This window comes from Crocodylus porosus, unplaced genomic scaffold, assembly GCF_001723895.1.
Source record: "Crocodylus porosus isolate Cpor-Errol unplaced genomic scaffold, CroPor_comp1, whole genome shotgun sequence".
Taxonomy (NCBI): Eukaryota; Metazoa; Chordata; order Crocodylia; family Crocodylidae; genus Crocodylus; species Crocodylus porosus.
Genome location: NW_017728909.1, coordinates 64,565,918 through 64,580,753, shown reverse-complemented (window position 1 = coordinate 64,580,753; position 14,836 = coordinate 64,565,918). Strand labels below are relative to the sequence as shown.

The 14,836-nt window shown below is 40.9% G+C and overlaps 1 protein-coding gene across 3 annotated transcripts in view; it reads left to right on the top strand.

Annotated features, from left to right (window-relative positions):
* The window catches only part of LIX1 (limb and CNS expressed 1), a 58,147-nt gene that overhangs the window by 22,190 nt on the left and 21,121 nt on the right, over positions 1 to 14,836 (top strand). For all 3 annotated transcript variants that reach the window (XM_019532415.1, XM_019532414.1, XM_019532413.1), the window contains exon 2: positions 6,211 to 6,374. In XM_019532415.1, the coding sequence (XP_019387960.1) occupies positions 6,211 to 6,374 (164 nt within the window). The remainder of the gene's footprint in view (positions 1 to 6,210; positions 6,375 to 14,836) is intronic.

Sequence of the window (14,836 nt, the reverse complement as noted above, 5' to 3'; positions counted from 1 at the left end):
GGGGGGGGCCCTGCACTCCTGTGAGATGCTCCATCTGCCCCAATATCGCAGCGTTCACGAGCTGCCTGGTACCTTGAGGTATGAAGAAAAAATATTTAAAGCTGTGTCTATGTCCAAATCATCTATTCAGAAGGTTCCAATTTGATTTGGAGAGATTAAAGAGTCTCCTGATTCGAGTCTGATTTGGAGATTTGGCCACTGAATTGGGCCGAATTTCTGCCAAATTGAATCAGTGACCAAAGCTTCACACAGCCCTAATATCTATATAGGTCTATATAGCTATAAATAGATATGCACACACACAAACGCAAACTAGCGAAGCGTCCTAATCTTTGCATCAAGAGAGAAAAAAAGTATTCTTCCCTTCTTTATGGCAGCCCTTCAGATATTGCATGTGTGTGTTTGTGCATGTAAGTGCATGCATATCTATCTATATCCATATAGATTATATAGCTAGATATGCACATGCACACACACACAGAGTATAAATATATTATATTATTTATTAAAGTATATATATATATTCCCAATCATCTTAGCATTATCTGCTAAGTATTGTAAAAGCATGTATGCAAATATGTAAAGATAATTACCCTTGTTGGAACTGTATCATGGAAATATGCAATTTATTAAGATCCTCTTACACTAGTTGTCATGCAGGAAATTACATTATTTATTTAATACTCCAGGTGAAGGACTATCAAATCAACTGATATTTATCCCTGTTTCATGCTTAACAAGTTTTGCATTCTGCATAGGAATGCAGTGCATCAGCCATGAAAATTTTGAGCACTGTGTCACTATAAACAGGAAAAATCTGGCTATTATTTTTAGCTGGAAGCTGTAGTATGTACTAGACAGCATTGCAATTTATATCTCATTTTGAATTAATTTTTCTTTCAATTGCCTTTTCTGTTTTTCAGAATAAAAGTAAAATAGCAAAGAATGTTTAAACAGTTAGTACAGTATTTATGTGCATTTGTGACTGCTTTCACTAAGGCTATAACTATATAGATATATACAGATATAGATAGATATTTACACACACTCATACACACACACACACAAAATATTGTAAAATGCATTTGGAAAACTCTGGTTGTCTGTATAAAAAAAAATGCTTTTGGAATGTACCATATTTCTTTACATATAACACATGGCTTTTCCCAAAATCAGCCTCCCAAATTCAGGATGTGCCTGTTAAGCAGAAAATCTGATTTTCTGCCTGGGACAGAAGTCCCCTGTTTTGATTCCTCCTCCACAGTGCATCAGCAATGACCTTACTCTTCAGGCAGCTGAGAGTCAATTGACTTAGTGGCTCATTGTTCTCCATTAAACAGGCATTAACAATCATCTTTTCTTTTAATGATCATGGTGCTACATTAATCAAGCTGTCCAGTCTTAGGATAACTTTGTCTGCTTGGGGCTCCTGGTCTCTCTTCTCCTATTTCCCAGCCCTGGAAACTCTTTAGCTCTTTTCAAAATCATATTCAACCACTAGGGCCAGTCTCCAGCAGCAGCTAGGGTTTCATCTTTAGTTAAGCAGAAAGAATAGTAGGCTCTCTCCCTGCTCTTTGCAGCTATAACTCTGGAAAAAAAATCTTTTCTTCTTCATTTTGCCTTTCAAAAACAAGGTGTGTATTATAATCTGGGGTGTTATTACAAGAAAATACAATATGTTTTCAGAATAAGTAAATCTTTTGTAATAATACTTGAAAGAATTTGAGAGCATAATACTCTGTGAGCGCATATACACATGTATATTAATGTGATACAATAAACTCTGGCACTTTTTGTACTGGAGTTTATTGCTTCAGGTGTGTCATTTGCACGTGCACCCAGGACAGCAGCAAATTTTCATGGCCGATGCACTACATTCCTATGCAGAATGCAAAACTTGTTAAGTATGAAACAGGGATAAATATCAATTGATTTGATAGTCCTTCACCTGGAGCATTAAATAAATAATGTAATTTCCTGCATGGGAATTAGTGTAAGAGGATCTTAATAAACTGCAAATTTCCTTGATATAGTTCCAGCAGCGGTAATTATGTTTACTTATTTGCATACGTGCTTTTACAATACTTAGCAGATAACCAAGATGAGCCAGGACAGCAGCTTGGTCAGAGCAGCCCCGGCTGGCAGGGGACCCAGGGAATCAGTCAGCTAGCCTGGGGCTGCTTCCCCCCACCCCCACCCAGCTCAATGTGCTGCAGAGGGGCTGGCCTAGGACGCCAGGGTGCTTCAGTGCGGGGCTATCTGGCAGGCAGCTCATGCACCCTCATGCTCCAGCAAGCCAAGGTAGCATCTACATGTGTGCTGCTGCTGAGTAAAAAAGTCTATAGCAGGATAGTACTTGTATTACAAGTACTATTCTGCTGTGGAGTAAATTAGTTTATTCCAGCCTAATATAGGTGCATATGTAGATGTATAGTCTATTGTGCAGTAAACATCTCATATAGATAAATCCTGTAAGAATTTGTCTAGATACAGAATTTGCATTGGTTTAGTTTAATTGGTTTAGTTAAACTGGTACTATTTTTGTGTGTGGATTTCTATATAAAACAACTTATACTATTTTAGCTTTTTTTCTCTGTAAATCTACTGACACAAGCTAAAATGTTATAAATCAAGTTTTATCTGATATCTCAGAATCTTCACAGAACTGTGTATGGCTTTAACTCAGTGCAAATTAACATCTTTAGTTAAACTTTCTGTGCATACCAGGCCTCAGATACCTTAGAATGTAAATTGTTTTGAGGTTTTGATTCAAGCCTATAGTCATGGAGAGTGCTTAACAGATTGTGGTTATAAATAGTAATAATATACCTTTTCCAGATGCTTGTCATATTAGCTTAGCTGTTTAAATAGCCCAATACAAGGTTCACTTGCTGTAAAAATGTTTATTTTCATATTGCATTCAAGAAAAGAAGGGACTCAGCCACATCTTCCCAGGCCTTTGCTGTGAGAAAGGGCATGGCAGGCCATGGTCATGACAGGAATCTCTGTGGTGCACTTAGAGATTCTTGTACAGATTAATTTTTAAAACAGATGAAGACAGGTCAAACTGCAATGGAAACTTTCAGCTAAGTAAGAAGTGTTTGCAGGATGTCCAAGCACTGAACTAACTTCAAAAGGTTCAATGCAGCAGTAAACAAAAAATGATACATTCTGAACTGTCTCAATCCTGCTATAAAAGTGGCAATGGATGGGATGGACAGATGGCACAAAAAGAGAGGAAGGACTGATTTGTGCAGTCCAGTCCTTGCTATGGATCTTGAATGGGCACCCACAGATAATTGGGTATTTTTGTCTTTGATAGATTTTTGATATGCGTTCATTCTGATATGCAGTTGTTGCTGGGTTTCTCCTACGTATATGCCCAGATGGAAAATATGTAAGAGAAACCAAACAACAACTGCATACCAGAATGAAATGTGGGTGCACTTGTTAGAAATGTGGGTGCACATTTCTCACAAGACAACCACTGTCTCTCCATTCTCTCAGATCTAATCCTCAAGGGGAATTTACAAAACACCTTTCACAGACGAGCCTACACACTTCACTTAAAAAATCTATAGGATACATAAAATTATGGACTAAATATAAACATTGGATATATGGTACATTATAACCTGCCTGCCATTCAATAACCCCAGGTAACTTCTCTACATTTTGCCAGTTACATTTTATCACCAGGTCAACATTCCCCTCTTTCTGCCTCCCCCCTCCCTACCCCCTACACACACCCACCCGTCCACCTGTCTCTCACCTACAAACTCCCGTCTCCTCTGATCTTTCCTGCCACACATTTGGATTTTTACAGACCTGCATTTTGCATAGTGGTTTAAACTTCTACTCCATCCAGGAGAGTACACAAACACCAACAGACTCCCCATATGCCTGAAGAAGGGTGTTTGTGCCTGAAACTTGTAAAGAACAATTTTTCCAACTATTTAGTTGGTCTAGCAAAAAAATATCACTTTTACCCAAAAAAACCCTTGTCTTCTTTGATTCTAGACTGTAGTAGTTTCTTTAGTCTATTATGTTAGCAGTTGTCCAGTCTAAAAATTTAATTTTCTCCTCAAATTCATCAGCACTTCAGATTGAAGCAAGCTGAAAAGAAGATAATCACCCTTGTAACAGGTCACCAATTTCAGCTAGTTACACGACTTTTCAGAATTGTTGTACTGAAATCCAGAAGTCGACAGCAGATAGGATATGTCACTAAATAAGTATTTCATAATTTCTTGAGGTCTTGGGAAGGCAATAAAAACTGTAATTTAAGACCCTGGCAGATGTTGCATTTACTGCACAGTTAACATATTACTTGTACAGTAAAGTATAGCATGCCATATGTTCATCCAATTTAGCATGCAATAAAATGCCAAACCAGCTACAAAGATGTTCCCAAAGCCAACTTTAAATGCCCCCGTGTGGCTTTAAAGACCCCAGCAGTCTTTCCTGCTCAAGTGCAGAGTGGCTGGACCCAATGATCTGTAAGGTCCTTTCCAGTCCCTAACAACTATGAAATGACCCTGCAAGGGGGAAGTCCATCACACTCTATAGCCTGAGGCCAGGTTGACAGGTCTGTGGTGTAGGAACCTAATCTCCAAGTGCCTGTCCAGATGTGCAACCAACTGCAAGTTGTTTCAAGGTGCAGGACATGTGCAACTGGGGATCATAGAGTTCACTGATCCACAGCTACCCATGCCCTGGTATATGCCAGCTGGGAATCAGGGACCTCCCAAATCTGGCAGAAGGGCAATGAATCTGAGGAATTTTATCCTGGATCCAAACACTTACACATCCTGCCATGCCAGATTTGTTAGGAAACACAGTTTTTGGGATCTAGGATAAAACTCCTCAGTTCCAATCATGCAATTAAATTAATGTCTGCCAGGGGTTAGAAAAGTAGAAGTCAGTTTCTGCAGTACAGAAATTATGCAGTTTGTGCCAAACCTCAGGTTCTTATTCGATGTCAGTTTATTCAAAAAGATTTCTTTCTTCATCCATACCATTCTGAAGGTTCAACATGTTCTCTTATTTTTCATATGCTTTATATTTCTCAGACAAATAACCCTAGGAAAGGGATTAGTACTGATAGCATCTTGCACTTTTACAGACTTCATGTAAGACTGCTTTAAAGCAGTAGATTGTCATATTTGAAAGAAGCCAAGCCTAAAATAAGAGTTAGCAATATCTCCAACAGTGTTTAAAAAGGTATTTGTACCTACAGTGATAACTAAGTGCCAGGAAATATCAGACCTAATTTTTCTGGCTGGTTTTCTCAAAGGGCCTTTAAAGGAATTATGCACACAACTCCTATTCATTTTTCAGTTTGAACAGAGACCCTAAATCTGTTAGGAGCCTTTGTAATCCTAACCCCCACTAAGCTTCTCAGTGCAGGAATAACTATAAGTGATCCTAGTTTGTACTTCTGATTTAAAGTGCATTCATGGTCCTGGTATCTTGCTGCTATTACTGCCATAATATACATTATTTTCCATCCTGACCAGTTCACAAAGCATGATGCAAACCCATCACTTCACATACCATCAAAATCTACCCACTTCTCCTGCGCTGTCAAGTGCAGCGACAATAATTATCCTGGTGACAGGTTTTTAAAAAATGTAAGAGCTTGCCTTTCTTTTGAAACACAGGAAAGCAGTTTGAGGTTTACCACAAAGTTTAGCCAGAATAATAATTGGTTAGGGGTATGAAAAGATCACACCTTGCTGCTGACAAACTATACTGACAATACCACTAGTGTGACACAGCTTTGCTACAGCCACATAAAACCTTTTGTTGGTATACATTGCATCTATCCCCGTGGGCTCTACTATCATAACTAACCCAACATAAGTATAGCAGCAGAGGGTCTTGTGTAGACATTCAAGCCCATAGTAATATCATATTAGACTCTTGACTTGAGGGAAGAAAGCCATGCAGTGCATGATCAGCCTTAATTCATGAAGTACCTTATGTTCTTTGGGGGTTTCCTATCCAGTACAGGCCCAGGCAAAGTTGAAAGGCATTGGGATCATGAGAGGATAGGGGTTGTTATGCAGATGATGGCTTTGATTGAATCTCCAACTCACCAGTCTATCTTTAGACGTTTCTTGGCAAAAAGAATTACAAGTCAAAATATAATGCATGTACTCTATCCAATATATTTTTGTGTTTGTTTGTTTTTTGGGGTTTTTATAGTGAACGCTGTGGTAATACTGCAGGAATTCTGGGAGAGTAAACAGAAGCAGAAAGCTGTATTTCCAAATGAAGGCACAGTGGTGTACGAGTCCCTGAGCTCTCCCGGTCCTCCATTTGTGAGTTACGTCACCTTACCTGGAGGAAGCTGCTTTGGCAACTTTCAGGTAAGTATCCTGCAAGTGAAGTTTGCTAAAGGGAAGGCATTCTGTAAAGGCTTCACTACTGAGAAAAAAAAACCTACTGATTTTCAAAGCAAACCCTTCCATAAGTATGTGGCCATGCTATTGTCCCAGCCCTCAGTGCTTTCAGGGACACAGTGTTTAAACAAATATAAGGAGCAGCCCTGTGAATTACTGTTCACAGCATGACTTATTATTCTAGTGACTGATCTTATAAGAATGTCTGCAATGAAAGAAACTGCTGTGACTAAAAGGTTTCCATAGTCAAATATTTTGTCATCAGATAGATTTAAGACCATATTTCCATGTACAGTGAATGTGTTTTGTAATCTTCTTTATTCTTTAACAAAACCCCTTTGCAGAAGAAATGTTGCTGGGATTTTTGTAATTATGTCATTGTAAAGATATTTTTAATTATAAATATTCCCTTACAAAGCGTATCACCCAGACACAGACCTGCTGTGCCAACATAAGGCAAGAACAAGAAAGCAAAACTAAATAGAAACAGATCGCTCAGTTTTATACGCAGGGACAGGCATAGTGTGAACAATGAAACCAACCTAATTATAATATAAAAATATATTTTGGAAGAAGTTTTGTGCAATTTGATTAGCAAAATATCAACATTAGAAAATTCAGGAAAAAATTCAATTGACTTGCAAAGAAGTTACCTTATGAAGATACAAAATTCAGATATAGTCGAAATGTAGTTATGCCTAAAATGTATTAAGAAGAAGATAAGGAAAAGGAAAAACAAGCCAAATAAAAGCAAGTAAATCTCACAAAGCCATCTAAAAACTAAATTCTTTTTCTTGCTGAATGCTAATAATATTATTTGTGAAAAATTATTTCAGTCTTCAACATCTTATGTTTAACAGTGTATGAGGTTAATATTGCACTAATCCTTCTTATAAAGTATTTTAAATCAAGTTAAACAGCATTCCTAGGTTTTTCATTTTGTTATAGGGGTAGGGTTTTTCTAAATAGATTTCTTCTAATGATTTCTGTGGAGAGAGGAAAATGAAGCATTCTTCACTTTCTGGAACAGTTGTTCGGGACAGAGGAGAAAGGAGATATGCATACAGCCCTGTTCCAATTAAAATTGGGAGTGTCAGGTCCTTGGTTAGTATGCACTGAGTTTGGGTTATACAAACTTAGATTATGGCCTGGGGATTTTTTTCCAGCCGATCTGCACAGCACAGCAATAAGCATTCCACAATGCTAGAAACATTTTTTTTGTTTGTTTTAAACCTAGGTCTTTATCTCATAAATCAGCATAGTTCAATTGAAATGAAGAGCCTGGAGTTATGCTGATTTATACCAATTGAGGCTTAAGCCCTCATTTATGAGTGACAGCAGCATACGCTCCACATTTTTCACCTTCCTGTATTTCTGTGGGGGAGGAGGGTGCTCCTCCTCACAGTGGTTTGAAAGCATTACCAAGTTGTAATTTTGTCTGGCCAGCCTTCTGAAATCTTTGACAAGTACTGAAAGATATTTAGGTGTGAACATGTTGCTGCTGCTCAGCATAAATACCAAATATGTTGGAACCCTATACTTCGGACTGGAAAATAACTCTCAGATACTACAAGAAGAAATATATGGTTTAACTTAAACCAAGATTAAATTACCTAACTTGGAAAGAAGTTCATTTAATGTTGGTTCACTTTAACAAAATGCAAAGAACAAGATCATTTTTTTGCGCTCTGTCCTGTTTTTCCCTGGGCGCTCCTTATGATCATTTGGAGTCTAGTTTTCCTTCTGCTTAAATCAAAGTTCTGAAATTCTCCGAAGCACTGTTAATACAGTGTCTTAAAACAACCCAACCCAGAATTTCCTGAACCTAAGATGTTTTGAAAATTTATAATGGGAGTTTGGCTGCCAAAGCTGGTCAGCTTTACCACTTAGCTTTTTTTCAAAATGCGATGTGAGAAATTAAAATTGAGGAAATATACTTCAGGAAGTTTGCCACACAGTCTTTGTAAATGTTTATGCTACCTTATATGCCCTCATCACTGTATAATATTTCCCTTACTATGCCAATATTTATCCTAAAAGTGCATAAATGTTCATTTCTGCAAAACTTTTCACATCATAAACTATCTCCCTCATGCATCACAAAGATTTTGACTATGTACAGTTAAGGTTGTAACTGTGGATACGTTTACGATTGTAACTGTGGCTTCATTATATGCCAGCAGCATTCCTACAGGTAGTCATGGATATCTGCTTCAATGTCAACAAGTGGGAATGGTGGAAAATGACAGAAGGAACCCTGCCTTGATGCTCTGAATAATCCCTCTCCTTTCTTTTAGCAGTTCCACAAGGGCTTTAGTAGATTGGTTCCATTCATACTTTAGGGAAAGTGTATTAGGAATGAGCATATGGGTCTAATTGCAAACAGATCATCAAATAAAGCCTCTGAAATGCCACTAAAAAGGATTAATAATGAGCTACTGGTATCTTACCCTACAGAGAAGCATGCCTTGAACCTACAGAATTCCTTAAACCTGGAAGATGCATGATTTTTATTATTCTGCAACATCCCAGAAGAGAAATAAGACACCACAGGGCAGATTACCTTGTGTTCTTTATCAGAAGATTATATTGTAGTCTTAAACAACCATCTGTTCTAAGTATTTGCTATTAAAGATAGTAGTTATGCACTACACTCAAAGTGTGTGCTATTGAATTTATGCTCCATTGTTTAATATTACTGTAAATGCATATCAAGTATAGGTCTGTGTGCGTGCAGCTTTTATAGGAAAAAAGTGAACAATTTTGATTTTACTTTTTATCTTTTAGCACTGTTATTGTCAAAATGTACCATTTCATATTTTACTACTATAAAATGTATGTGCTAGAAGGATTTTCATTTATCGTGGACATTTAATACTGGCAGCCACTTACCATGACCAACCATGAAAACTGTACAAAAATTTCTGTTTACTGCAGGGAAACCAATATAACACCCATCTGATGAGCATCTGGCTCTCCTCTGGCTGAATGTGGGTATCAAGCCACTCGTGGCTTTGGCAGATATATCTGCTTTTGATGTCAAGGGGAATCTTGCTGCATATTTTCATTTAAAAAACACAGTGAAAAAAAGCTTGCAGTTCAAGCTTAGCTTTCATCTTTAGCAGTGACATGATCTAGAGCAGTGAATTAATTGGGTGATTTGATTAATGAACTTTTAGCTTATAAGGCAGAGAGGATTTAAAACTTCATGAGTAGATTATTAGAATATAAAACTACTCTATATATGTATTTATTGGCATTTCTATGTTATTTATCATCCAAGTATGGGATTTCTATGTTATTCATCATCCAAGTGTGGAAGGACTTATATTGCATGTTCCAGGAATATATTAGTAAAATATGAAATGGTGCATTTTGACGGTAATAGTGCTAATAGGTAAAATCAAAATTGTTCACTTTTTGACTTCCGAACAAATCTATAAAAGCTGCATGCTCCAAAAAAAAGGAATTATTTTTTTCCCAGAGGTTATTCATCAGGTGACCGGGTTACACAAGTGTAGATTCTTCTTATCGCATACCAAAAAAAAAAAGTATGTATTCTCTTACAATGAACATTTTTGCAAATGGTTTCATTATTTTCACAATTATTGTTGGATTCCACAATTTCCATCTGAAAAATAATTCTGTATTCAAGATCATGTATAGCTAAAACTACTGACTGTGGGGAGAAAAGAGGACTGGTAGGTGTGAAGAAATACCAGCACAGGATCACGCCAGTGCGGAGAAATCAATCACACCGGGAGAGCAGCGTTTAAAAACTGCTGGTTCCTGCTTATAAACGAGCCATGGGAGACAGCTGCATGGCAGGAAGAAGTGAGGAAAAAGGGGCGGAGTCTCCTCAAAGCAGAAGAACAAGAAAAAGACCACAGGGACAGGGCGAGCTGGGACATCGGTCAAGCAAAATAGAAAGGGCTGGATGAAGAAAAGCGGCAAGTGTATCCCGAGCAAGGGAAGGATCATCCAGGAGGGGAAGCGGAGAAACTGCAAGAAGCGGAAACGGGAGCGGATCCCTTGGAAAAAAAAAAATAACAAGACAGTGAGAGAAGAGAGAGAGAGGAGTATGACGAAAACGTAAGGAAACCTTACCTTTGATTTTTGGATTTTTAATTGTTGACTATCCCCACTGAGGGCTTGTGGACAAAACAAAACAAAAAAAAATTTCTTTTACTTACCTGAAAGTTAAAGGCGGAGATTTCAAGTCAATCCCTGGTTCGGCTTTGAAAGGTAAACGGACCAAACAGGGCATCAATGAAGATAAGAACACTTCGAAAGCGTCTCTAAAAACCTAAAAAAAAAACAACTTTTTTTTGGTAATGGTCAAGAGTGTAACAACACTCAAAGGACAATAAAAGGAGTTGCTTACTTATGACAGAGCGTGGTTTTAGTGTTGCACAAAATCCCTTGCATCATTAAAAGAGGCAACGAAAAGGCGAGACCACAGATAAAATGGGTTAAGGTTTGCCGGCAGCCTACTGTGGTAGATACTACCTCCCAACTAATAACATCTACAATCATCAAGACGTGGCAGGAGAGTCAAAAAAGATGCAGGAGGTGAAAGCCAAGACTATCAGAGCTAACCCCTCCCCCTCCCTGCAAAAAAAAATTGGCTAGAGAACCGGTAGGCTATAAACTTCTCATTAACTCAGATGAATTTGGCTTCATGCAATGAAAATTTCATCTCTCTCTTTTTTTTCTCATCTTAGTCATGCAACAGTAATATAAACCCAGTGTTAGAGCTGAAAGCAACTGTTTTATGGTCCTGCCGTACCATGGGATTGCATAGTGCTGTGTGCGTGACAAAATATAAAGATCTTACCTTCCACTTTCATATACTACTTAGATAAAATTGAGTTATATCTGAGTTCTTCTGCAACAGGTAACATATCCTTGCCCCTACCCACTGTCCTAAGTCCAGTCCTATAGATAGTTGTTAGGTAATGGTGGACAAGAGCACATCATATTAGGGCTGGGAGGAGACAATTAGAGGGTTGATAGGTCTACTCAAAAGTCTGGGTCTTTCTCAGCCTTTTCTTTGGCTTGGTTTGGGCTCTCCTAGTTTCCCCATTAGAAGAGGTCTCCTAGGAGGTATGAAAATATATGTAGATACCATATACTCCTGTCTACTTCACAGCAGCATAACAGGGGAGGTGGGGGGGTCAGAGTGTAAGTGGGAAACTAGCCCCAGGTGCCAACTTAGAGGGACACTGACACCCTCAGGAGTCTTTGCCACAACAGGCACAGCGCTGTGCAACCCAGCCATAGGAACCAGGCTGGCTTGGCCCCATGCCCAGTAGTGAATATGAAATGAAGCCCTGCTTCCCCCTCCCCAGGAGGCTTTGCCATGGGAGGTACAGCTGTGTACCCAGAATGGGGGGCAAATGGGCAATAGGTGTCACAGGGTCATGCAGGTGCCCTGTTCCTAGGAAGGAATAAGGGCAGCTGCCCATCACAAGGGCAGCTCAGGTGATGGTTGCTGGGGCAACCCTGCTGATCAGGTGACCAGAAGGGGGCAGGGCTGGGCCTTTATAAACAGCCCAGGCCGGAGCCTAGTTAGCAGTTCCTGTCTGGCAGCCTGAGGTGCAGGAGCTCTGCAGGAGAGCTGAGCAGAGCAGAGACGAGCGGTGTGGCCTGAGCACACAAGGGGCTGCACCATGGTAAGGGTGGAGAGAACCCTGACTGGGAGGCCATTGCTAGGAGAGCCAAGTGAGCTTAGATCCCATATTATAGCCTGGAGGCTTGTTGTTGTGTTACAGCCGTTTGGCTTATGGTTCTGTTTGGTTACTGTTACACCGGAGGACCAGGTGAGGCTATAAGGGGATGGAGAAGGCCTCATTTAGGAGCACCCCAGTAGAGTGGGGGTGCTCCCAGCACCGGAGTGTGGTGCTACATTGCGGGGTGTACTACCCCAGCCCTGGGGAGGGGCACAGTGCCAGTGAGGGCACCGTAGTTGGGATGCAAGACCCCAGCCTTGAGAAGGGCAAAGAGGATTTTGGGGCCAGGCACGGCTGGGGCCACCTGAGCCCCACTGGCAAGGAGCACCAGTGAGAAGCCTGCAGGAGCTCATGTTAGGCTCCAAGGGGAAAGCCACATGAAGAGAAGCCCAGGGTGGGTGCTACTACAGAGACGAGCCCGGAGAGGGCGAGTCCGTGATTACAGAGAGCCTGGGGAGGGCAGAGAGAAGCCCCAGGAGTGGGTGTGTACTTAAGGGAAGCCCCACGAGAGGGCGGGCACAGAGAGAAGCCCTGGTGAGGGCAAGTATTGAGCGAAGCCCCAGGAGGGGGCGTATACTATTGATAGAAACCCCAGGAGGGGTGTGGACTGAGAAGGATCCCAGAGGGGCTCCACACTGGTGGGGACCCCAAATGGTCAAAGGAGCCAGGTAAGGCTCAGGCCGCCTGAGCCCAACTGGGAATTGATAGAAACTCCAGTCGGGATGCGGACTGGAAAGGATCCCAGAGGGGCTCCACAGTGGTGGGGACTCCGAAGGGTCAAAGAGGCCAGGTGAGGCTCAGGCCGCCTGAGCCCAACTGGGAAGAGTACTGCCAGTAAGCCCGAGTGGGCTAACAGATAGAGGGGCACCAGGTGCGTGACAAGCCCAGGGGCACCGAGCAGGGCGCAGAAAAGAAAAGGACCTGACGACGTCTGGAAGAGCTGTGAGGCTTGGGGCGTGCTAAAGGGGAGGTAGGAGGCACGCATAGCCCATAAGGCTGGGGTGCGCCAGGTCACACTATACGGAACGGGGGACAGCGTAAGCATAGCACGGTGTCCAGGGCGACAAGAGGCAGCCTCCCTTCTAGAACCATATACCAACAAGACGTGGCAGGCAAGAAAAGAGGTTGCTGGATCGCCTACTTGACATGGTAGGGGGTGCTAGAGGGATCACGGCTGCCCCTAGGCCCCAATCCATGACAATAGGAATGACCCCAGGAAACCTGTGCCACTGCCTGTCCCTCAGCAGTAGCAGCCCAAGCAGCAGCTACAGTAGTAACAGACACTGCCCAGGTAAGACTCATATCCTTCTCTTACCACTCTCTAGTGGTCAGCATAATTCCCCACTCCTCCCTACCTCTGCCCCAGACACTGAAAGAGCTTGTGATGCCTCTGTTACTTCATTCCACTCTCCAGACTCTCCAGGAACATACAAGGGAGAAAGGGGAAATGGCTGCTTCTTGTTAATCTATCCTTGCCAGTATCTAGGCCTTGAGTTATGGAAAATTGAGGACTAGACACAGCTATGATGTGAGACCTCCATAGCCACATCCTGTCACTCTTGTCTTCCTGCCCTTTGGGATGTTTGGGGTGGGATATATTTCTCGAATCTATTTTCACTGCATGTAGACTCCGACACATACATCAGCATTAGGGTTATAGTTGAATAATGTTTTCAGCTTTTTTCTTGACAAATCAAGAGGATGATAAACTATTTATTAAAAATGAAAGCAGAAATTCTGTTGTCAGTATTTGCTTCTAAAACCTGGACACCTAGACGCATGTCAGTCAGATCTACCTGTATTTTATTTTCTCTCTACTCTCATATGTTAATCTACGTCCATATAAGAATTTCAAGAGGTGGTATTAGAACAAGCCAGAAACTTACCTTCCCTGGCCCAAGCATTACGCAAGGTAAACTGGCTGTCCCTTCTACTCCTTTAAAACCATCAAGCTGAGATCTACTTTTCTAGCAAACTCACGCAACACCTTGGGGAGATTCTTTTCCTCCCTTCTGACTTCACCACAATAGGTTGGAGGCTTCAAGCAGCCAGTGGAGACCTACCTACCACAAGAACTAAAGCAGTTTCACTCCAGAATTTAGTACCACAAGTGATTATATCTCCATTTAATCCATCTCAGAGCCAAAGGCTATAAGAAAATTATTCTGCCACTGCTACATTTTTGTTATTGCTACAAAAATGACTGTTATGTTGGCAGTGTTCCTATTGTAGCATCCATATGATATTGGGTACAGAAAAACATGGTGTGTCAAGAGAAGTAGAGTTAATGATGGACTTGGGAATAGGATTGCTGTGTTCTATTGCATGCCACACACACCTTTCCCTCAAAAGTCAGTACCTCAAAATTGTGATGTCTTAAGTGGAAAAGCGGATTTGTTTCTCCTGAAATAGAAACACCCTGCTTTGATTCCTGCACCAAAACCTGGCAGCAGCAATGGCATTTCTGTTCAGGCAGATGAGGGAGTCAATTGACTTAGTGATTCACTGTTAGTCACTTCATAGGCATTAATGAGTCTCTCTCCTTTTTGATAGTCTTGCTGTTCCACTAATCAAGCTAGAATTTCTTTTGGTAATTTTTCTGTATGCTAGCTACTCCTGATGCCTCTTCTCCTATTTCAACTTTGCAGACTTTTTAGCTCTTTTCAGGATTGTAGATCCACCCATGGAGAGCCTTCA